General features: G+C 36.7%; 1 protein-coding gene across 49 annotated transcripts in view; it reads left to right on the top strand.

The window, feature by feature from the left end:
* The window catches only part of TTN (titin), a 272,145-nt gene that overhangs the window by 85,118 nt on the left and 162,667 nt on the right, over positions 1-24,360 (top strand). For all 49 annotated transcript variants that reach the window (XM_078327295.1, XM_078327278.1, XM_078327313.1 and 46 more), the window contains exons 74-109: positions 127-414; positions 991-1,272; positions 1,535-1,813; positions 1,934-2,215; positions 2,371-2,649; positions 2,752-3,039; positions 3,238-3,516; positions 3,611-3,889; positions 3,986-4,264; positions 4,401-4,688; positions 4,829-5,116; positions 6,436-6,717; positions 6,940-7,218; positions 7,627-7,908; positions 8,024-8,302; positions 8,820-9,107; positions 9,218-9,496; positions 9,600-9,878; positions 9,964-10,242; positions 10,847-11,134; positions 11,274-11,561; positions 12,323-12,613; positions 14,387-14,674; positions 15,246-15,338; positions 15,461-15,746; positions 16,842-17,025; positions 17,227-17,316; positions 17,413-17,680; positions 17,783-18,043; positions 19,509-19,718; positions 19,927-20,004; positions 20,102-20,128; positions 20,583-20,642; positions 20,965-21,048; positions 22,590-22,664; positions 24,310-24,357. In XM_078327295.1, the coding sequence (XP_078183421.1) occupies positions 127-414; positions 991-1,272; positions 1,535-1,813; positions 1,934-2,215; positions 2,371-2,649; positions 2,752-3,039; positions 3,238-3,516; positions 3,611-3,889; positions 3,986-4,264; positions 4,401-4,688; positions 4,829-5,116; positions 6,436-6,717; positions 6,940-7,218; positions 7,627-7,908; positions 8,024-8,302; positions 8,820-9,107; positions 9,218-9,496; positions 9,600-9,878; positions 9,964-10,242; positions 10,847-11,134; positions 11,274-11,561; positions 12,323-12,613; positions 14,387-14,674; positions 15,246-15,338; positions 15,461-15,746; positions 16,842-17,025; positions 17,227-17,316; positions 17,413-17,680; positions 17,783-18,043; positions 19,509-19,718; positions 19,927-20,004; positions 20,102-20,128; positions 20,583-20,642; positions 20,965-21,048; positions 22,590-22,664; positions 24,310-24,357 (8,277 nt within the window). The remainder of the gene's footprint in view (positions 1-126; positions 415-990; positions 1,273-1,534; positions 1,814-1,933; positions 2,216-2,370; positions 2,650-2,751; positions 3,040-3,237; positions 3,517-3,610; positions 3,890-3,985; positions 4,265-4,400; positions 4,689-4,828; positions 5,117-6,435; positions 6,718-6,939; positions 7,219-7,626; positions 7,909-8,023; positions 8,303-8,819; positions 9,108-9,217; positions 9,497-9,599; positions 9,879-9,963; positions 10,243-10,846; positions 11,135-11,273; positions 11,562-12,322; positions 12,614-14,386; positions 14,675-15,245; positions 15,339-15,460; positions 15,747-16,841; positions 17,026-17,226; positions 17,317-17,412; positions 17,681-17,782; positions 18,044-19,508; positions 19,719-19,926; positions 20,005-20,101; positions 20,129-20,582; positions 20,643-20,964; positions 21,049-22,589; positions 22,665-24,309; positions 24,358-24,360) is intronic.

Raw genomic sequence — 24,360 nt, 5'->3', positions numbered from 1 at the left:
TCACATGTCAATCTTTTTCTTTGCAAACTGTGACTTCTTATTTCATTGTCGAAGTAGAAATGACGAATGGCAAAAAAAAAAACAAACAAACAAAAAATACACATTGCCTTTCTTCTCATCTTCCAGAACCTAAGAAGTCTCCCTTCTTTGACATCAAGCCAGTATCTATAGATGTTATTGCTGGAGAGAGTGCTGATTTTGAGTGTCATGTTACTGGCGCTCAACCAATGCGAATCACTTGGTCAAAAGATAACAAGGAGATCCGTCCTGGAGGAAACTATACAATCACCTGTGTGGGAAACACTCCACATTTGAGAATTCTTAAAGTAGGCAAAGGAGACTCTGGTCAATATATTTGCCAAGCAACCAATGATGTTGGCAAAGACATGTGCTCAGCTCAGCTCAGTGTAAAAGGTATCATTCCATGGCAGTTAACAATATTTGTTCCTTCCCATGTTCGCAAAATCGTCTTATAAAAGTTTCTTTTGTGTTTAAATGTTTGAGATAAACTAACTGGATATATTGGAATTTGTGTATTAATGTTGGAGGCAACATTAATCAAAGTTGTGTTTTCTCTTTATATTGTTCTTTACATTAGTGTATCTCTAAGTGTCATTCTATCAAAAAGTATTGTTTAACTGGAATTTGTTAAATGTTGTTTTAACTATCCATTCCATATTTTCATGCTTTCTTGTTATATGGCATTCTGATTTATCATTACTAAATGTTAATCAAATACATCTATAATACATTAACTTTTATGTTTCAACTCACAAACTAAAAAAAAGTATCAACTAAATTCTCTATTTAAAATGTTATGAGATTATTTAATTTAAAAGATAACTAATTTTACCACAAAATCTTCAGAAAGTATATTCTTAATAACAAACCAGCTTAAATATGAATTTATGGGATCTTCAGCTATAAAAGCAAGCTCTTTTAACACATATAATAAATATTACTTACTGACTATTTTGTTTGGTTTACTAGAACCTCCAAAGTTTGTTAAGAAATTAGAAGCTTCAAAAGTTGCAAAGCAGGGAGAATCCATTCAACTGGAATGTAAAATAAGTGGTTCCCCAGAAATCAAAGTTTCGTGGTTCAGAAATGACAGCGAACTTCATGAAAGTTGGAAATACAACATGTCATTCATTAATTCCGTGGCACTGCTTACTATCAATGAAGCCAGTGCTGAGGACAGCGGGGACTACATTTGTGAGGCCCATAATGGTGTTGGTGATGCCAGCTGCAGCACAGCGTTGACAGTGAAAGGTTAGAACACTAAGCTTCTTTGCTTCTTTATTCTCCTCTGACTTGGGCTCTTAGCAAAGTTATGAGCTCTAAAATAAAAGGATAATTAATGTTATTTGGTTGCAATTCTTTAACAAGTCTTAATGAATTGTCATTTCTTGTGTTAGCATGTATTGTCATATGATCACACCAATCACCCTTCTTGGTTCTAGATTTAATTTTTTTTTTTTTTACTTTTTAGTAACTATGTGTTCTCATTGTTCATCTCCTTTTTTTCTGGTAGCACCTCCTGTTTTCACCCAGAAGCCTTCTCCAGTAGGAGCTCTTAAAGGTTCTGATGTGATTCTTCAATGTGAAATTTCGGGAACTCCCCCATTTGAAGTAGTATGGGTTAAAGACCGAAAGCAAGTCCGAAGCAGCAAGAAATTTAAAATCACTTCGAAAAATTTTGATACAAGTCTTCATATCCTTAATCTTGAAGCCTCCGATATCGGGGAATATCACTGCAAAGCTACTAACGAGGTGGGAAGTGACACGTGTTCTTGCTCTGTCAAGTTCAAAGGTTTGTATACATGGGCACAAAAATATATGCCCCTTCCTTCTATCTGTTCTTGCCTAACTAATAACTTGTGTGGTCATGATTCTTACATTTTTTCCTCTAACCACAAATTTCTTTCATCAGAACCTCCACGATTCGTGAAAAAGCTAAGTGACACCTCAACCCTTATTGGGGAGGCTGTTGAGTTACGGGCCGTAGTGGAGGGCTTCCAGCCAATTTCAGTTGTCTGGCTGAAAGATAAAGGTGAAGTCATCAGAGAGAGTGAAAACACCAGGATTTCATTCATTGATAACATTGCAACCCTCCAGCTGGGGAGTCCGGAAGCATCTAATTCTGGAAAATATATATGCCAAATCAAAAACGATGCTGGAATGAGAGAATGCTCCGCTGTCTTGACTGTACTAGGTTAGTAGCAAAGCACAGCCAGAGGAAAAAAAAAATCAAGTTAATTGATCCATGATTATTTTCCTTAAATACTTCTCTTATCCAGTAATATAGTGATTGCACTTTTGAGCTTGAAAAGTGGCTTTGTTTTCAATGCAAAATACGTCTTCTTTCAGAACCAGCCAGAATCATAGAGAAGCCCGAACCCATGACTGTCACTACTGGAAATCCTTTTGCATTAGAGTGTGTAGTGACTGGAACACCAGAACTTTCAGCCAAGTGGTTCAAAGATGGAAGAGAATTGTCTGCAGACAGCAAACATCATATTACATTCATCAATAAAGTGGCTTCCCTTAAAATCCCCTCTGCAGAAATGAACGACAAAGGGTTATATAGCTTTGAAGTGAAAAACAGTGTTGGCAAAAGTAACTGCACTGTATCTGTCCATGTTTCTGGTGAGTAGAATGAGATTTCTATGAAGAGACAATATTTCCGGGGGGTGGGAGGGGGCGGAATAAAACTTCTCTTTAAACTCAAAACTACCCTTCCCCACATAGATCGGATTGTGCCTCCTTCCTTCATCCGCAAGCTGAAAGACATGAATGCCATTCTGGGGGCCTCAGTGGTTTTGGAGTGCCGAGTCTCTGGCTCCGCCCCGATTTCAGTTGGCTGGTTTCAGGATGGAAATGAGATTGTTAGTGGGCCCAAGTGTCAGTCCAGCTTTTCAGAAAACGTCTGTACTTTGAATCTGAGCTTGTTGGAGCCCTCCGACACAGGCACATACACATGTGTGGCAGCCAACGTCGCTGGTTCCGACGAGTGCTCGGCGGTCCTGACTGTGCAAGGTCAGTGTGCAGGGATACGGCTGCTGCTTCTCTAACGCCTCTTTCGTGTGGACTTGATGCCTGTCTTCCCTGGAGTTGCCTTATTTCTTTATTTTGTCTTCATGTTTAGTCTTAGCTCTCTTTTTTTAAGAAGCAAAAGCACTTCTCACTTGGATTTCTTTCTTCTCTTGATCTCCCCTTCCACCTCACAATAACTAGAACCACCATCTTTTGAACAAACTCCTGATTCTGTGGAAGTTTTGCCTGGAATGAGCCTCACGTTCACCAGTGTCATCAGAGGCACCCCTCCTTTCAAGGTCAAGTGGTTTAAAGGCAGCCGGGAACTAGTGCCTGGGGAGTCATGCAACATCTCTCTGGAAGATTTTGTCACAGAACTGGAGTTGTTTGAGGTGCAGCCATTGCAAAGTGGAGACTATTCTTGCCTCGTTACTAATGATGCTGGCAGTGCTTCCTGTACCACACACCTTTTTGTGAAAGGTTTGCTCTTTCCCCCAATTTGTGCATCTTTTAGAATTTCTCCTAAATCTTCATTATAAGACACGAACTTTACCCTCACGTTTTCTCCTTACAGAACCAGCCACCTTTGTGAAAAGATTGGCTGATTTCAGTGTTGAGACAGGAAGCCCCATAGTGCTGGAGGCCACGTTCACTGGCACGCCTCCAATCTCAGTGAGCTGGGTGAAGAACGAGTATCTTATTTCACAGTCTGAGAGTTGCAGCATTACTATGACAGAAAAATCTACCATACTGGAAATTCTTGAGAGCACAGTAGAGGATTATGCACAGTACAGTTGCCTGATAGAAAATGAGGCCGGTCAAGATATCTGTGAAGCTCTGGTGTCTGTCTTAGGTGTGTTGACAGCTACCTCTTCTTATTGTTCTCTTTCTTTTCAAACATCCTCTTTTACTTAGCATGACTGACTGATTACCATCCTTTGTACCATAGAACCACCATACTTTATCGAACCTCTGGAACATGTGGAAGCAGCCATTGGAGAACCTACAACTTTACAGTGTAAAGTGGATGGAACTCCAGAAATCAGAATTTCTTGGTATAAAGAACACACAAAGTTACGATCAGCTCCTGCGTATAAAATGCAGTTCAGAAATAACGTTGCTTCCTTAGTAATCAACAAAGTGGACCACAGTGATGTGGGAGAGTATACATGCAAGGCAGAGAACAGCGTGGGGGCCGTCGCTTCTTCAGCTGTGCTTGTTATCAAAGGTGATGATGATGTTAACAAGTCTTGCTGTGTGTGGACAGATTTGTTTTCTTAAAAACCTCAAAACTTTTAAGGATTAAAATATGTTGTGGATTCTTTCTCTCTCGTAAATAAGAATTATCTGTAACTTCTTTACAGAGCGCAAACTTCCACCTTCCTTTGCAAGAAAACTGAAAGATGTTCATGAGACTCTAGGCTTCCCAGTTGCATTTGAATGCCGCATCAATGGCTCAGAACCTCTTCAAGTGTCTTGGTACAAGGATGGGGTACTTTTAAAAGATGATGCTAATTTGCAGACATCTTTTGTTCACAATGTAGCAACTCTTCAGATTTTACAAACTGACCAGAGCCACGTAGGGCAGTATAATTGCTCTGCTTCTAATCCTCTTGGGACTGCTTCATCCAGTGCCAAGCTCATTCTCTCAGGTGAGTAGCTCACCACTACCTTCTTCATGGTAAAGCAGCTTCACTGATCCAGGCACCAAAAGGCTGGTGCCATTTAGTTTCTGCTCTGTGTGTGAGAGCATGGAAATCAAAATCACCATGTCGGTCTTCATTCTTTTCAGAGCATGAAGTGCCTCCTTTCTTTGATCTAAAACCTGTATCAGTAGATCTTGCTCTTGGAGAAAGTGGTACTTTTAAATGTCATGTAACTGGGACTGCACCAATCAAAATCACTTGGGCCAAAGACAACAGAGAGATTCGCCCTGGAGGCAACTATAAGATGACTCTGGTAGAAAATACTGCCACTCTGACAGTTCTCAAAGTAGGCAAAGGTGATGCCGGGCAATATACCTGCTATGCAAGCAACGTCGCTGGAAAAGACTCTTGTTCCGCTCAGCTGGGTGTACAAGGTACTTGTTAGAGTGAACGAGCAAGATCTCTTTTACATTTTCAGTGTCTTAAAACACAGAAGGGTGGGTGTGCTTCAGAGAGAGCTATGTTTAGGAACGGGGTCTAGTGATTAGAATAGATCAAGTGGATCAAGGACCTTCCAAATGGGGATAAATATTTTTTAATTACTTTTGAAAAATAATTTTTTAAAAAACTAGGAAAACATGGACCAAAGTCCATTTTCAAAGACTTTAATAGAGACTAGAGAGAGATTAACCAAAACTCTACAAAATTGCAAGAAAACCCTAGTTTGAAAGACATTATCATAGGATAAAAAAAGTAAGTTTATTGCAAATGACTTGTCTTCCACAGTACTTGGTAAATAAATGGATTTTGTCACTCTAAGGCATAGCAAAGCATGCAACTATCAAGCCCTTCAAGAATTCATAAGATAAGGATAAGCTCAATTTACTTTCCTCCACCAGCCCGATTTAAATAATAGTGGAGGTCTGGGCTGGGGAGTAAGTAGATCAGTATCTGCTATTATGGAAGGCAATCATGTGTTTCTCCCATATCTTTATAGCTGCTACTGTCAGAAATTAAATAATTCACTCAGTGGACTGCTGGTCTAGCCCATTAGAGTATTTTTAAGGATTTTTGTGGTGGTGGTTTATAAATATCTTGAAATTAAAATATAATTAGATTTAGCAGCCCATTTGCTCTATGACATATAGCTGATCATTTTTACTTCCCTTTGGCTGAAGTTTTGCTTCAGTTAATGAAGAAAGCATTGCTCTCACACACTTCAAAGGAAAATTATGAAGGTTGAAGAAATATCCATTTAACACCTATAAGAGAAAGTGGCATTTTAAAAATATTAAGATATTTGACCCATTTTTCCATTCTGGCTCTTCATGCTCTGTGAATGATAGCATTGCAGCCTTAGGAAGTAGTTCTCCACTGGTTCACATACAGGACAATAATCAAACTCGCATTCCCCGTGGACCTCAGAGGACTTCCATGGACCAATACATGCTATTATCTCTGATCTTGGCACTAGAAAAGTAACTCCTTTGCTGGGAGAGGACTGCACAATAGAGAGTAATATCTTTTTCTCCTTCCTTTAGTAATAATGCTTGATGTGGATGCTTACAAAAACAAGCGTATTTTATTTTAGAAATTTTCTGTTTAGATTTCATTTAACTCTTCTTCCTTGAACTGCATAAATTTGTTTTCCAGAGCTAAAGTCTCTCTAGCAAAGATTATTTTTTTCACTTCATCTTGAATGATACACATATTTTTCATCCCTTACTCTGTGCTTTTCTTCTTGGTTCCACAGAACCACCCAGGTTTATTAAGAAGCTAGAATCTTCAAGAATTGTAAAACAGAATGAATTCACAAGATATGAATGTAAAATCGGCGGGTCTCCAGAAATCAAAGTTTTATGGTACAAGGAAGAGACTGAAATTCAAGAGAGCAGTAAATTTAGAATGTCATTCGTTGACTCGGTGGCAGTGCTGGAAATGCACAATCTCAGTGTTGAAGACAGCGGCGACTACACCTGTGAGGCCCACAATGCAGCAGGCAGTGCCAGCAGCAGCACATCCTTAAAAGTTAAAGGTCAGAGCTCTGCCCACCTGTGTGTTTTTCACATTAACCTCCTCTTTAGTTGTCCTCTTAACTCCCTGTTTGACTCTCCACCGATGTTTTAAAATTGGGAAAGGACACAATAAAGAATTGAAAGTGATTTTCTTCATTCTATCTCTGATGGAGTGGAAGATCGATTCTTTTAACTATATGCTTACAGAATACATCTGAAGTTTCCTTTTTTTCCCATTTTAGAACCACCCATTTTCCGCAAAAAGCCTCATCCTGTCGAGACACTGAAAGGAGCTGATGTTCACCTTGAATGTGAGCTTCGGGGCACTCCTCCATTTCAAGTTTCTTGGTATAAAGACAAAAGAGAACTTCGGAGTGGCAAGAAGTACAAGATCATGTCTGAGAACTTCCTTACCAGTATCCACATCCTGAATGTCGACACTGCAGACATGGGGGAATATCAGTGTAAAGCCACAAACGACGTGGGGAGCGACACTTGCGTTGGCTCCATCACTCTCAAAGGTTAGATTGACTGCATTCTCTTCTGCTCACGACTTCCCTTCTGATTGTAATACTGTGTTGCCCCTTCACTCCAGCCCAGTCTTATCACTAGCAGCTTGTTCCACTTTCCCTTTGTTTCCTTTCCAAGACCCTTTCTGTTTGCTTCCCTTTTCTAAATCCTACTAAATATCCTTTTAGATAATGTTGCCATTCAGGTTTTGATTGGATTAAGAAAGCTAGAGTAGACGAGATACTCAATTTTCCTACTGAATACAAACTTTAATCTGTCCCTGCTCACATCCACCAAAAATGCCTCTTAAATGAAAATAACACATTATCACTAGTTTGATTCCTGGTATTCATGATTTGGGCAAAATGCTGTCAGTCCCACACATTTTAAAACCCTGGTTTTCCTCTTTTTTTCATCAGCACCACCAAGATTTGTGAAGAAGCTCAGTGACATTTCTACTGTCGTCAGTAAAGAAGTTCAACTGCAGACGACCATTGAAGGCGCTGAGCCCATTTCAGTGGTGTGGTTCAAAGATAAGGGGGAAATTGTTCGAGAGAGTGACAACATATGGATTTCTTATTCGGAAAACATTGCAACCTTACAGTTTTCAAAAGTAGAACCAGCCAATGCTGGAAAATACACTTGTCAGATCAGAAATGATGCTGGGATGCAAGAGTGCTTCGCCACGGTATCCGTTCTTGGTTAGTACAAATATGATGCTATCATGCATACAAGACACACATTCACCAGGATCTGTGTTTTCTTTATTTTTTCAATTTGATTTAAAATATGGATATCTTTTATATTTCATTCCAGAGCCTGCAACAATTATAGAAAAGCCGGAATCCATACAAGTTACCACAGGAGACACCTGTACCTTGGAGTGTACAGTAGCTGGTACCCCTGAACTCAGTACGAAGTGGTTTAAGGATGGAAAAGAGCTAACAAGTGACAACAAATACAAAATAAGCTTTTTCAACAAAGTTTCTGGCCTTAAGATCATCAATGTGGCACCGAGTGACAGTGGGGTATACAGTTTTGAGGTGCAGAACCCTGTTGGCAAAGACAGCTGCACAGCTTCAGTGCAGGTTTCAGGTTGGTTGATTTCTTGGGCTTTTCATTTATCATTAGAATAATGTAGTTCCTGATTTTCATGAATGTATACGGGCAGCTCCATCTTATATAGCATAACATGTGTCTGATATCTTCTGAATCAGCAAATTCAGAGGCAATACCATCTGTAGAATTAGAAGAAAACCATGTTCAAAAGTTATATCCCTTTCTTTTGGAAGAATTTCCAAAATGATGATAGGTATGAAACATAGTTCCTGGATAAGGTTAAAGCAATCTTCACTTAGGCTGAGATAATTCATCACATAATGCTTCACGGCAAAGAGAGAACAAAATCCCCATCAATTCAACCATCACATTTTGCCCACTGATTCTCCAAGCTTCTGATAGTATGAACCCATGGGGGATTTTCTGACACCCTCACAAAAGAGCCAAATGTATCTAGGGATATTCCCTCAAAAAGGCAGTTCTCTCTTCAAGTCATTTGATAATTGTCATCTTTTGTTTTTGCTTAAATTTTTTTTTTTTGTATCACATTCAGACCGAATCATTCCTCCTTCATTCATAAGAAAATTGAAAGAGACAAATGGTCTATCTGGTTCCTCAGTTGTAATGGAGTGTAAAGTCTATGGGTCGCCTCCAATCTCTGTGTCCTGGTTCCATGAAGGAAATGAGATCAGCAGTGGAAGGAAATACCAGACCACCCTGACAGATAATACCTGTGCTTTAACTGTGAACATGCTGGAAGAATCAGACGGTGGTGACTACACATGTATAGCTACCAATGTGGCTGGTTCTGATGAATGTAGTGCTCCTTTGACTGTGAGAGGTCAGTTTACAAAACAGTAAAATAGAATTGCATTTCATGGTTTATTAAGCATGTTTGTCCTAACAAGTCACAAATCCTAAATCTTTTCTGGTATGTGCTTTTGTGTTTAGAGCCACCATCTTTTGTTCAGAAACCTGATCCCATGGATGTTTTAACTGGGACAAATGTAACTTTCACAAGTATCATAAAAGGAACACCTCCTTTCAGTGTTAGCTGGTTCAAGGGTAGCAGTGAACTAGTACCAGGTGACAGATGTAACGTGTCTTTGGAGGATTCAGTTGCTGAACTGGAGTTGTTTGATGTAGAAACATCACAAGGTGGAGAATATACTTGCATAGTTAGCAATGAAGCTGGCAAGGCTTCTTGTACAACACATCTCTACATAAAAGGTTTGTCAGACCGCTCTTTTACATTTATATGATTAGTAATTAGATGTGTCTATGTCTGTATGTATATGTGTTTGATTTTATATTTTCAATTTGTTCACTTTAGCCCCAGCCAAATTTGTGAAGAGGCTGAATGATTACAGCATAGAAAAAGGAAAACCACTGATCCTAGAGGGTACGTTCACTGGAACTCCTCCCATTTCAATTACCTGGAAGAAAAATGGCATAAATATAACTCCTTCTCAGAGGTGTAATGTAACTACAACTGAAAAATCAGCAATCCTGGAAATTCCAAGTAGTACAGTAGAGGATGCAGGACAATATAACTGCTACATTGAAAACGCTTCTGGAAAGGATTCCTGTTCAGCCCAAATACTGATACTAGGTTTGTGATGAGTGCACATTCTTATCGTTGTATACAATCAATGACCTGGCACTTCTTCATGACTGATCATCTCTCTTGGCTGCAGAAACACCGTATTTTCTCAAACACTTGGAACCAGTTAAGGTGACTGTTGGAGACTCTGCCTCTCTGCAATGCCAGCTTGCTGGAACCCCTGAAATTGGGGTATCCTGGTATAAAGGAGACACGAAATTGAGGCCCACTACGACCTACAAAATGCATTTTAGGAATAATGTTGCTACACTAGTTTTCAACCAGGTTGATATTAATGATAGTGGAGAATATATCTGCAAAGCTGAAAACAGCGTGGGAGAAGTTTCTGCATCAACTTTCCTTACTGTTCAAGGTGACTGCTGTATTTTTAAAGTAAACGAATGTGTGTTTCTTTTGAACAAGATTTTAAATGTCTGGGGAGGGCCTTGTTTTTAAGAAAATCTTTCCAAAGGCTAAATATTCTGCTTAAGTAATGCTATCTACAGTTAGTGGCTTATCTTTTTCTATGGATTTTACTGAGAGAGCTAATATGACTAAATCTTTAATTGGAAGGATTATGTAATCATTCGCCTCCATAATTAAATCTTTTTAAAAAATGGACCATGTATTTTTTTAAATTTCACCCCATAAGTATCTCATGCAAATTATTAGAAGGCAGTCTTTAAAGTTATAGGAATCTGCTGCTTATCCAGAGACATGCCTTAAGCCAACCAATTGCTTTACTGGTTTTCAGATTGTTTTGCACCTACTGTGCATTAGGGCTGGTCTCAGAGTGAAACTTTTGCTCCAGAAATCTATATGCTTTTCTTTATCTCCAAGTTAATTCAAGAGACATGAATAATTCCTGATTTTTAATAGAAATCACATATATATGTGTGTGTGGATAGATAAAGATAGAATTGTGAGAAGAGTATTTAGTAAATTAAAGTGTTTGTTTCTTTTATTCTGTTTTACAGAGCAAAAGCTTCCACCATCATTTTCTCGACAATTGAGAGATGTTCAAGAAACAATTGGCCTGCCAGTTGTTTTTGATTGTGCCATAAGTGGATCAGAACCTATCTCTGTGTCTTGGTATAAAGACGGCAAGCCATTGAAAGACAGCCCAAATGTACAAACATCATTTTTAGATAATACGGCCACACTCAATATTTTTAAAACTGACCGGAGCCTTGCAGGCCAGTATTCTTGCACAGCTACAAACCCTATAGGCTCTGCTTCTTCTAGTGCCAGGCTCATTCTCACAGGTTAGTGGATTCTTAAACTTTTATTTCTATAATTAGAGTCTTATAATCAAATATGATTTTAGGGAGAAATCTCAATTTTAGTGAACTGACATGGTCCAGATATTGAGCCTGAAACCTTGTCTTTCTGCTCCACTATTAGAGGGGAAGAACCCACCCTTCTTTGACATCCCCCTTGCCCCTGTGGATGCTGTGGTGGGAGAAAGTGCTGACTTTGAGTGCCACGTCACAGGCACACAACCGATAAAGGTCACCTGGGCCAAAGACAACAGAGAGATACGAAGTGGCGGAAACTACCAGATTAGTTATCTGGAAAACAGTGCCCACCTGACGGTCCTCAAAGTAGACAAAGGAGATTCCGGACAATATACCTGCTATGCTGTGAATGAAGTGGGAAAAGACTCTTGCACAGCTCAGCTGAATATAAAAGGTATCCTTTATTTTGCAAGTGGTCCAACAAAAGTGTCATCATTTTGTGGTGTATCCTGAGGGGGTAGTTTTTATGATGATGGATGCAATTTAGAATGGCATTTTTAAACAAATGAAAAGAAAATGTCTAAAAGGAAATAAGTATCTAGAGAAAAAGTGATTTTTTAAAAATCTGTATTTATTTCTTTTTTTGAGACAGGGTCTTACTCTGTCACCCAGGCTGGAGTACAGTGGCATGATCTTGGCTCACTGCAACCTCTGCCTCCTGGGTTCAAGTGATTCTTGTGCCTCAGCCTCCTGAATAGCTGAGATTATAGGCATGCACCGCCACACCCAACTAATTTTTGTATTTTTGGTAGAGATGGGGCTTCACCATGTTGGCCAGGCTGGTCTTGAGCTCCTGATCTCAAGTGATCCACCCACCTTGGCATCCCAAAGTGATGGGATTACAGGCATGAGCTACTGCACCCAGCTTAAAATCTATAGTTCTAAGACTTTATATATTCCATATGATACTGAGACTAACCCTTCTTTTTACAAACTTGTGGTTCTAAATGGCCAAGAGTTATTCTTATCATCCACCTTGTAAGTCAAAGAACAGTTTAGAATAAGCTTGTGGAAAGAGACTGAAATGTTTACACTGAAATAGTGTATTGTTAGCCTTGATTTTTAACTAAAAATATAAGGTGTTTTTTTTGAAAAGCTTCATATTAGTAATCTGCTTCTGGATTCTACTTTATATATCCTTGCAATTTCTTACAGAGCGGCTCATCCCACCAAGTTTCACTAAAAAACTCTCAGAGACAGTAGAAGAAACAGAAGGGAATTCTTTCAAACTTGAGGGACGTGTGGCTGGTTCCCAACCTATAACTGTTGCCTGGTACAAAAACAATATAGAGATACAACCCACTTCTAACTGTGAAATAACATTCAAGAACAACACATTAGTGCTGCAAGTCAGGAAAGCAGGCATGGATGACGCTGGTTTGTACACGTGCAAAGTGTCCAATGATGCAGGCTCTGCTCTATGCACATCTTCAATTGTCATCAAAGGTGAGTTATCCTCACAGCCCCAACCTGTTGTGTTTTTCCTCACTGCCTATTATACAGACATGTGCATTTCTTATGATATCTTCACCAAGTATGTCATAACAAATATAAATACACGTTATTTAGCTGTGTATTTATTACTCCATATGTTTACTAAAAATATATATTACCATAATTTAATTATGTGGCTCCCCAAAGGAGGTGCCATTTAACAAATGGACTAATACCTTAGGTTTCTAAATCACATCCCAAAATTCCCTTAGGTAGTTAGAAGTTTCAGCGTACTCTGAAATGTGTGCATAAGTGACACACATATATTTTTGTGAAGCACATACATTGTGAAATTTTTTAGTGTTCATCACCAAATGTCACACTAACTTGACTTGTTATGAGTTATATCACAGTCTGAAATTTTCTCTTTTCTAAGTACATTTTTAAAGGATTATTGTTTAATGTATATTGCCCAAAGCTTTTGACCTGCAAACAAATATTAATCCCAAATGAAAGGGTAACATTTGCCCCAAAAGTAAAATAATGAGTAGAAAGATTGCATATCATTATGGAAAACGTATTTAAATACACAATCGTAGCTTGAGACAGTGACATAGACCATGTTGTTTAAGAACATGTTTATCTGCTTCTCTTCACTGTAATGGCTTTGAGATAATTAAAACATAGCTTCATCAAAATCACGTTAAAAACTAACCTCCTAGAGCAGCTTGGAATTAATTGCCAACTCTGATGATCTGGTTGGCTATCTCAGATTGCAGTTATTATTAACAGGTTACTATCACTAATAAGTAATATTAAGTAATAATATCACTGAGATATCTTAAAATTCCAATTTCATCACTCATTTAATGGAATTTAGATGCACTTAGTTTTAAAACACATTTAATAAAATGAAAAATATATACTTAGCAGTGGCTTATATTCATGATTTACATTCACGATGGTTTTACCATGGGCAGATAAATGCTTTCTATAGAATTCTGAGGTTACTTATAAACATTTTCTAAAGGGTAGACATCAGAAGTTTTAACCTTTGCAATAGCAAAAAAAAAAAAAAAAAAAAAAAAAAAAAAGGCCTTTTCCTTTCTAGGCACAGGTCTCAGAACCATTGAATAAAATCATTACATAACACTGAGTTGTATATGGCTTTCCTATCATGTTACTCATCAATGTCTTCATCACTGGTTTTCAGTTACACACTGAGCTTCAACTCCTAATTCCCTTGGGCTAAAATTGGATTTTAAATCCTACTGTGGTTGCATTTAATAGCTAAAGATGAACATCAGAGAAAATCACATATTAATATGTGGGCTCATATATTACTCAAATGCTGGCTTTCTTTCCCAGAGGGTAGCAATAATTGCTGCTGTAGATAAGCAGAATTCCCAAATCAGCCCTTCATTTTCAGGGTTCAGCAAAAAACACAGCTGTACACAGGTTTGAGAGAATTAATAGTGTGCTATATGGCAGAGAAGTTTATAGTAACTGCCAACGTCTGCAGTGCTTAATCAGGACACGGATGCTGGGGCAATTTGTGGGCAGCATGTCATGTGTTCTTTGCTTGTTTTTAAACCTTTATTTTTTTAAAAAATACAAAAAATTGAAACTATTGTCTTTAGAGAGGCATAAACCAGGCACATAATTCTGTTCTACTATAGCAACCAGTGTTACACATTAGAGGCAAAAAGATTTTTATTTGTTTCTCTTATGGAATTTAATGCTTTTGCCTTTGTGTTCCTCATGAAAATACCTTTTCAATTCCAGAACCTAAGAAGGCACCTGTATTTGATCAGCACCTTACTCCAGTAACAGTGAGTGAAGGAGAATTCGTACAGCTCAGCTGCCATGTCCAGGGATCTGAGCCGATTAGGATCCAGTGGTTGAAGGCTGGTAGAGAAATAAAGCCTTCAGACAGATGCAGCTTCAGCTTTGCTGGCAGGACAGCTGTACTGGAACTCAGAGATGTGGCTAAAGCAGATTCAGGAGATTATGTATGCAAAGCTTCAAACGTGGCTGGAAGTGACACTACCAGATCAAAAGTGACCATTAAAGGTATAACACCTCAAAAGTATTATGTAGCTCAAGCCAGCAACCACTCATGTTTATTTGCTTATTACAATTTCAATAGAAATGGAATTAGATTTTTAGAAATATTGGTTGTTGCTCACCTGCAATTTGTAGAGTCCTTATTATAACTGAAATATCAGATAATTTAACAGAAATAATTTCAATACAATTTATCTGAAATTACTACAAGTTTGCCACTTTATTTCTTGAACCTCTTTTCACTGTATCCAATAAGATGTAATTAATACAGTTTCAAAAATGATGCTATAATAATGTGATGGAAAGTAAGCTGGTGTGATACACCTGGAAAAAATATAATCAAGTCTAAAAATATTGACATTACAATATGATTATAATTCAACTTTTGATAGCTATCATTAGTATGCATGTCTGAGAAACTGCTTTATCTTCTGTAACTCACCCTCACATATAGAGAGAATTCCGCAGTACTTACTTATTACATGGCCAACCTCCTGAGGCTTATTTTACAAAGGGGAATATTTATTACAATTTTGAAGTGATTGTATTAACAAAAGATGTAAATGCTTTTTTTCAGACAAACCAGCTGCGGCCCCAGCAGCCAAGAAAGCTGCGGTAGATGGGAGACTCTTTTTTGTGTCAGAACCTCAGAGTATCAGGGTCGTAGAAAGTAAGTGTACTTCATGAAAAGTACATGTTCATCTATCTTGTACCTTTTACTCATGATTTAATTTTGGAAGAATTGATTTTAGAAAATTACATTTTTATTCATTTGTTTTCATTATTCCTTAGAAACCACTGCAATTTTCATTGCAAAAGTTGGAGGTGACCCAATCCCAAATGTTAAATGGACAAAAGGGAAGTGGAGACAGCTGAACCAAGGAGGTCGTGTCTTCATCCACCAAAAGGGCGATGAAGCAAAACTGGAGATTAGAGACACCACAAAAACTGATTCTGGGTTGTATCGATGTGTGGCATTTAACAAACATGGTGAAATTGAAAGTAATGTTAACTTACAGGTGGATGAAAGAAAGAAACAAGAGAAAATTGAAGGCGATCTTAGAGCCATGCTGAAAAAGTGAGTTCAATAAAAACCGCAGATAGTACAGTCAGCCCTCGGTATAGAGGAGTTCCGCATCCACAGTCAACCTGCCCTAGCGGAAATTATTAAAGGACAAAAAATTTAAAAACACAAATAAACAATATAGCATAACAACCATTTACACAGCACTTACTTTGTATTAGATATTACAAGTAATCTAGAGATGAAGAATATGGAAGGATGTGCACAGGTTACGTGCAAATACGATGGCATTTTATATCAGGGAATTGAGCATCTGGCCATGGCCTCCTGGAGCCAATCCTCCATGGATACGGAGGGATGACTGTAATGTCCCACTCACAAAAGGAGTCTCTCAAGAGGCATGGGCCATCCATCTCAAGATGCAGATTGTTAAAGAACATGGGCATATAGACATTTTAACAGAAGCAGATAAGCAAATATACAACATTTGGGTGTTCTTGTTTCATTAGAATCAGTTTCCGAATTTAAGAGAAAGTTTTAAGAATGAGGTGAATGTCTATTAAGATTTTTAAACAAAAAGAAATGGCCTATAAAGAAACTCTAGTATTGTCTGTGCCTAGTGAGGAAATTTTTGTTTCTATGTATGATTTCTTATGTTATGAATGGTTCTCTAGAACAACTGTTTTAAACGTTTTCCATAATTATCATATATTTCAATATGATTTATTTTTCAACATAACTATTGAAATAAATCCCACATTCAATTTCCACACCTCTTCCATGATACGTATACTATTATATTATTAAAATTTTCCTTTGCTATTATTATTTTTCCTGATATTATAATTCATTAACTAGGCTCTTTGGTTATAAAGTTTACAGAAATACTTCCATTATTCTTTCCTTTCTTAAGATTTTTGATCCAAACATCTGTATTTTATAACAATGGTCCTAATCCGTCTGATCTTAATTCGCTCCAACTACAAGCCCACACTTTTAAATTGTTTCACAGCTAACATGGTAAATTAATATTTCTTGAATAAAGAACACAGGAAACCTTCATGCAATGCATACTCTTTGAATGATGATAGCCATTTAAAAATAAATAGAAGACAGATGATTTATCCTTGTATTTTAAATTTTATTTAGGACTCCAGTCTTAAAGAAAGGAGCTGGGGAAGAAGAGGAGATTGATATCATGGAACTTCTCAAAAATGTTGATCCTAAAGAATATGAAAAATATGCCCGTATGTATGGAATCACTGACTTCCGAGGTCTTCTTCAAGCATTTGAACTGCTAAAGCAAAGCCAAGAAGAAGAGACACATAGACTGGTATGCTTCTTCATATAGAGCATCATCCTTAAAACGATCACATTTGAAACATCTAACATATTCCCTTTGAATTACCAGAATCCTACAGTTACCATTTAATATAACCTAATCTGCATCCAGAATGGAAGTTGAATATACTCATGCATCCTCTAGATCAAATTTTGTTTTATTTGTAATACCTATTATTTTTGTTCTTCTCAGGAAATTGAGGAAATAGAGAGGTCAGAGAAGGACGAAAAGGAATTTGAAGAACTTGTATCATTCATTCAGCAAAGACTGTCACAGACAGAGGTAAAAAGAATTATGCTGATAATAAAATGAACACGTTATTGAGTATTGTTATAAGGGAAAGAGTAACAAATGGGTTTTAATTCTTTATTCTCCTAGCCTGTCACTCTGATCAAGGACATTGAAAATCAGACAGTTTTGAAAGATAATGATGCCATCTTTGAAATTGACATTAAAATTAATTATCCAGAAATCAAGCTTTCATGGTACAAAGGAACTGTAAAACTGGAACCCAGTGATAAATTTGAAATAAGCATTGATGGTGACCGACATACACTTAGAGTCAAAAATTGTCAACTTAAAGACCAGGGCAATTATCGATTGGTTTGTGGTCCACACATTGCTAGCGCTAAACTAACTGTAATTGGTAAGTCAGAAAAGGCTTATAAAATATTTGTCAGTTTTAAATTACTGTTGAGCACATCTGCATATGATATTGACCAACACATGTGTTGTATCATATGAACAGAGCCTGCATGGGAACGGCATCTTCAGGATGTGACTTTGAAAGAAGGCCAGACCTGCACCATGACATGCCAATTTTCTGTACCGAATGTAAAATCTGAATGGTTCAGAAATGGCAGAATCCTTAAACCGCAAGGTAGACATAAAACGGAAGTGGAGCACAAAGTCCATAAATTGACCATTGCAGATGTTCGAGCAGAAGACCAGGGTCAGTACACCTGCAGATATGAAGACCTTGAAACTTCAGCAGAGCTCAGAATTGAAGGTGCGTGAAACACTGTGGTGTCCTTGTGGTAAAGCATAGATCAGTGGCAAACGTTGTGCAGGACCCCAGCAACCCTGCCTTTAGACACACGTTAAAGTGGTCATGTGTTCTTACTTCCCAACATATGTTCTCATAGTATTCACTCACGTCTCAAAGTTAATACAAAGGCACACGGGAAATATTCAAATAAGTGTCAATTATTTTGCATAGTTCTTACAGATTTTAATCTCGTCTAAGACATATTCTTTAATAGTTATTTCTCTTTAAAGTCTAAACTTCATGATTCTCATATTTAAGATTGTGAAAGAAATCTAGAAGAGGACAGGATCTCATAGATGTAAATCTGGAGGATCTTGGCTAGGATCTGATATTTTGTTTATAGAACCTAGTCTGACTTTCTCTGTAAAAAATTATGTGCATAAAATTAACACGTCATGTGCAATTAGCAGCTATTTTTCAAAATATTTATTTCATTTTCAGATTATGTTTCAACAACCTTCTGAATCTCTGAAATTAAGTGAAATCTCAGAATTTAGGAGTAACATTTATTTCCTAATTGATTATAAACATTTTCCAAAGACACCCTCAAACTGTATTGAGAAAAATTTTGGTTATAATAGTAGCATCTACTTTCAGCTATTGATGCCCATTTGCAGTTGCTAAAACAAAAATATATGACATTTCATTTACATAAGCATGTCAACTTTTCTGACTTATCTTGCAATGAATATCAGTGACTGGTTGTATTTTCAGTGGTTTTCAAATTAAAGGTCCAGCTGCAAGTACTAATTATTTTTTAAAATAATTGATATTTTTAATATAATTCTTTAGTAAATAAAGCTCACCAGAGAACTGTGATTCTAAGATTTTATGGTACTGTTACACATATAAGGACCTCCCCTCCAGCCTCTTCTAGAAAACACCCCTGCCATTTTTTGTGTGTACCCAAATGTACTTAAAAAACAGATTTCTGAACTCTAAATTTTCTTTTTAATTGAAAAGTGCAGATTTCCAATTGAGTTTGAAATTTTTTACAGGAAAAGTTATACATATTAGATAAACAATTCTAGATCCCAAATAGCAAATATTATTTTACTGAGGTAAAAAAGAATTTCACAGAGGAATAAGTTGTAAAGTACAATTAAGTCTGTGTACCCTAACACTGTTAAAATTTAACTTTAGGTCATAAGCTCTCTCTAATATTTCCTTTATATAAATATTTTAAGGATTCTCAATAATTTCTTTACACTTTTCTGCATTCATCCAGCAGGAATACACTTAAGAATTGGGATAATTTTTTGTTAGTAATACAAAGAGCATTTCTTCTCATTTTGGATTTTCGAACTTTTCTTACTATTTTATAACTGGATACAATAATGAAGATTTTAAGTATCTGAGATAAAAGCAAGTAAAAGAAATTCCTCTCTCTATAATCTAGCTTTGAACTCTCTTTGTATTTAAACAGCTGAACCAATTCAGTTTACTAAGCGCATTCAGAACATTGTGGTGAGTGAGCATCAGTCTGCCACTTTCGAGTGTGAAGTGTCCTTTGATGATGCCATTGTGACTTGGTACAAAGGACCAACAGAACTGACAGAGAGCCAGAAATACAACTTCAGGAATGATGGCCGCTGCCATTATATGACCATCCACAATGTGACCCCAGATGATGAAGGTGATTTCATTGACAGTTTTCCAGTGAATGTAAAATTTAAGCCTCATTTGTTTTCTCTATTTCTACCCTTGTATGTGTTCATACTCTAATTCTATCTGGAATACTTTTTTAGAAAAGACAAGTGTAAATAAACACATACATATATTGAAGTAAAGAAGTGTTATTTGCAACATACAGAAAACAAAAGTTGGATGATTTTTCTCCCTAGGAGTCTACTCGGTCATCGCTCGGCTGGAGCCAAGAGGTGAAGCAAGAAGCACAGCAGAGCTGTACCTAACAACGAAAGGTGAGGAAGCGCCATCTGAAAGCCACCTGCCATCTTTGAAACACATAACCTGCCAATACCATTCTTAACACGAAACTATCATCTTTTTATTTTGCAGAAATCAAACTTGAGCTGAAGCCTCCTGGTAAGTTGTTTTGTAAAAATCAATTCCTGCTTACAATAAATTCAGCATAATTTTATCAAACACAGAAGCCAAACTAAAATGTATAAGGTATATTTCTCTTGTGAGTAAAATATTTTTCAATAAAAGTGTTATTCAGTAAAATTACTTTCAGTCAAATAATAAAATGTTAGACTTTGTAAGTTTAGCAAATTAGAGATAATAAGGTCTCATCAGCTGATGCTAGAGTCATGCCAAATAGAATGGCCACAGAATGAAATAAAATTTCACAGTGAATAAAACTTGTCTATGTGGTTGCATATAGAAAAATACTAATATTATTTTATCTGTATATTAGATTCTGCCATTAGATATGCCTGACATATCTTAGAGTCTAATAAATCAAACACATCTTAGTTGTCTAATAAATAGCTTGTTCTCAGTCTCTCTATGCTAATCATTACATGTCCCTTTCCAGATATTCCCGACTCCAGAGTTCCAATCCCAACCATGCCTATCAGAGCAGTACCACCAGAAGGTAAGACCCAGCATCTCAACATCTAAGCTTGGAGCAGTCATATTCTAGCACTAGGAATTTGTGCAAAATTATATGCCTATGCCCAAACTGCAGCAGGGTCAGAACAAACCCTTCCCTGTCATATTCTTCAATGTTCAATTAAAAATTAAAGTAAAAATAAGAAGTAGTTTCAGTTATAAATAGATGTTACTGATGAGTTCTGACTGATGAGTTGGTACTATAATACCTTTGAAGTTCTGAAAGAAATGCATGAGGCTTTTCATTGTACTTTACACAAAATAAGAAACTAAAACATGTTACTAACAGCATTTATTTTCTTCAGAAATCCCGCCTGTCGTTGCTCCTCCTATCCCTCTTTTGCTACCAACACCCGAAGAAAAGAAACCCCCAGCAAAACGTATTGAAGGTATTATACTTCGTCTACCTAGATGTGGAAATAAGTTCACTGTGGGATACCGAGTATGTTGCTTAATAAGACACATTGGCCCTCTAGTGGTCAAGACGTGGAATTGCCTTTAAAACTGAAATATTTCCTCTTAGTATTAGCTAACTAAATGCATAAGACATGTGCTTAAAACTCGGAAAATCATCAAACAAAATACCATGCTTGGTATTAAAATATTTTACTTTAATGGAATTGCTGAAACATTAGTGGAGAATTTATGTTTCATATTTTCCTAACTACTATGTATAATGAAAAGAATAATGGTACCAATTTCTAGTGCACCTTATGAAAGTAAACTCTAGTACTTTATAGTCAAATTGCAAATTATAGCTTGAGGTTTTTCCCAATTATGGTATTAACTACTTTTTAAAATTGACTTTTGTTACAAAAAATATGATTTAGAATACTTATGAAATATTCAACTCCTTTTGTACCTAAGTCATGAGACTTACCAATAAAGAGAACTTAAGCGTTCCAAGGAACTGCTCCTCTCAAGTACTCAGAAGAGAAATTGTACTATTTGTGTCCCAAAGCTTCTCAACTAAATTAGACAACAGATTTCCTGGGACTTTCTGGAGTTATAGGGAGTTCAGAAATGCTGTCAGAATTCTCCCAGCATGGTCAGAAAAAAAATTCTATATGTCAAAATCATATTTTTCTATAGCTAAGTCACTATTACTGTAGTAGATTCGAGAGTTTATCATGGTAGGCCCCTAATACCTACTATAATTGGCATTAAACACTTGACCTATTTTTCCGCCAACCTCAGAGGAAATTCAGTTAGAAACTTCCAATTTGTGACTAATGCAACCTCAATAACAAAGAGAAGCATTTTTAAGATTCATATGAACATAAACATTTTATCTACCTGTGAGAGCAGGGAAGAAGAAGAATCAACAATCATAAATTGGATTTCCATTTCTATTTCTGTTGTCGAAAATAATGACTTATCTTAAGGAATGATTTGTTCCCTGACTGGTAGTGTCAACATGGCTAAGTTTGAGTACTCACTGTGAAATTTGAGAAGTTAAATAATGTTTTAAAAATCAAAAGAGATTGTTCTTTATTCATGAATATGAGAGGCCATAATCAAGTATGATTAGGAACCTTGTTAAGGTGTAACAGCAGCAACAACAAAGGACTTTAAACCCACTTCTTACTTTTCCTCCTAACACATTTGTGTTCAGCCCTAAGTGAAACAAGGATGAAAATGGGTACCTTTCTGTTTATGAGATCACTTAGATTCACAATCCATGTTTTGAAAACTTTAACTGTCAGCAGACATAAAATCAGTGAAGATGTAAGATCACGGTACATTTTCTATAGCCCTCCAAAACTTTTTTTTTTTTTGCATGTAGTCCAAGATCTTTCCAAAACAAATATCTTGTGGTAATGTGCAGAATCTTATTACTATCAGCATATGGAAAAATAAAATATTTCAATTAAATTCCTAGTTTCCTGAAAGCATTTTAGTTACTTATACCAGAAATCTTCTTTTTTAGTTACCAAAAAGGCTGTGAAGAAAGATGCCAAAAAAGTTGTTGCAAAGCCCAAAGAAGAGGTGACACCACGTGAAGGTATTGTAATTAATTAATCAAAAAGCAGTCTTAAGACTTTTTTTCTTAGCTAAAACGTTTAAATTCTAAATAGTGGAGGGTGAAAGAAAGGTAAGCGTTTGCAGCCTCACCCTTGGCTCACTTTCACTCTCTTCTTTGACTCAGTCCTTACTCTCTCAACCTCCTTTTTCCTCCCTTTTCTCTTTCCTGTCCTCCGGAGTCCCTGGGAGCCAAGGACAACACCAGCGTATTCTGGTTATTTCTGGATGATAATTTAAAGAAGGTCTTGCCCAGAAGTCCAACAGCTAGTCTTTGTTTTGTTTTGTTTTATTGTAAATCGACAATTGACAGTTTTATGTATATTTCTGGGGTACAAAATGATGTTATGATCTGTGAATTTAATATGGAATAATTAAATTAAGCTAATTAACATATCCATCACCTCAAATACTTAACATTTTTGTGGTGAGAATATTTGAAATTTACTCTCAGTGATTTTGAAATATACCATACACTTTTATTAACTATATTCACCACTCTGTGCAACAGATCTCGAGAAAAGCCTTATTCCTCCTGTCTAGCTGAGGTTTTGTACACGTTGATCAACATCTCTCCATTCCCTTAAATCCCCAGCCTCTGTCACCATCATTCTACTCTTTATGAGTTCAACTTTTTTAGGTTCCACATTTAAATGAGAACTTACAGTCATTGTCTTTCTGTGCCTGGCTGATTTCACTTAGCATAATCTCCAATTCTATTCATGTTGTCACAAATGACAGAATTCCCTTATTTTATAAGGCTGAATAGTCTTCCATTGTGTACGTATATACCACGTCTTCCTTAGCTGTTCATCCGTTGATGGACACAGGGTGTTTCCGTAACTTGGTCTGTGTGCATAATGCTGAAATGAACATGGAAGTGCTCAACAGCTGGTCTTGACAGAGTCACATCAATAGAAGATCTAGGGTTGGTGCTAATTTTAAGAGGTTGCTGCATCCCAACTCAGTATCCTTCCTGATTTACTTGACCTAAATATCAATATTTGCAGAAAAATACTTTATGAAGGAGGATCAATTCAAATCACTTTAACTTTCCTGGAAGATTTTTAGGAAGGCAATTGGATAGCTAAATTTAAACAAATAGTTTTAACCCATTCAACTAAGATTAGAGAACAACAACCTCCATAAAGAAGGAAAATATGGAAGCACAAGCCATCATTCATCATTCAGACTTTTCTGAGTGGTCAGTTGTGAAACATCATGGAATAAGAGGATGCTCAAAAAGCATGGATATTCATAAACTTTATAGTTAATAAATGAAAAAGTCAAATGCATTATTTTTAGCATTGGACATATTTAATATTCTCTTCATGCTTTATGTTAAGTTATTATAAATCAATCTAAACTAGAACCAATTTAAATTTCTTAATCTAAACTAGAATAAAACTTTGGCCTTTTGCATTTGATTTTTGTTAATATAGCATTGCCTAGTATTTCTAATGAGCTAGATTTGGAAATAATAAAAACATTATTATGATTCCTGGAATGGGTGGTGTATTATTAGTAGTCATAGCTCCTACAAACAACAGTGATGCACAGGATTAGTAAACGTTAATAATAATGTGATCTAAAAATAAACTCACATTTTTATGTTTTTAAACTCCCAGAGGTTGTCAAGAAGCCTCCACCTCCTACCACCTTAATTCCAGCAAAAGGTA

This window comes from Callithrix jacchus, chromosome 6 (genome assembly GCF_049354715.1).
Source record: "Callithrix jacchus isolate 240 chromosome 6, calJac240_pri, whole genome shotgun sequence".
NCBI lineage: Eukaryota > Metazoa > Chordata > Mammalia > Primates > Cebidae > Callithrix > Callithrix jacchus.
This window is presented reverse-complemented; position numbering and strand designations above follow the sequence as displayed.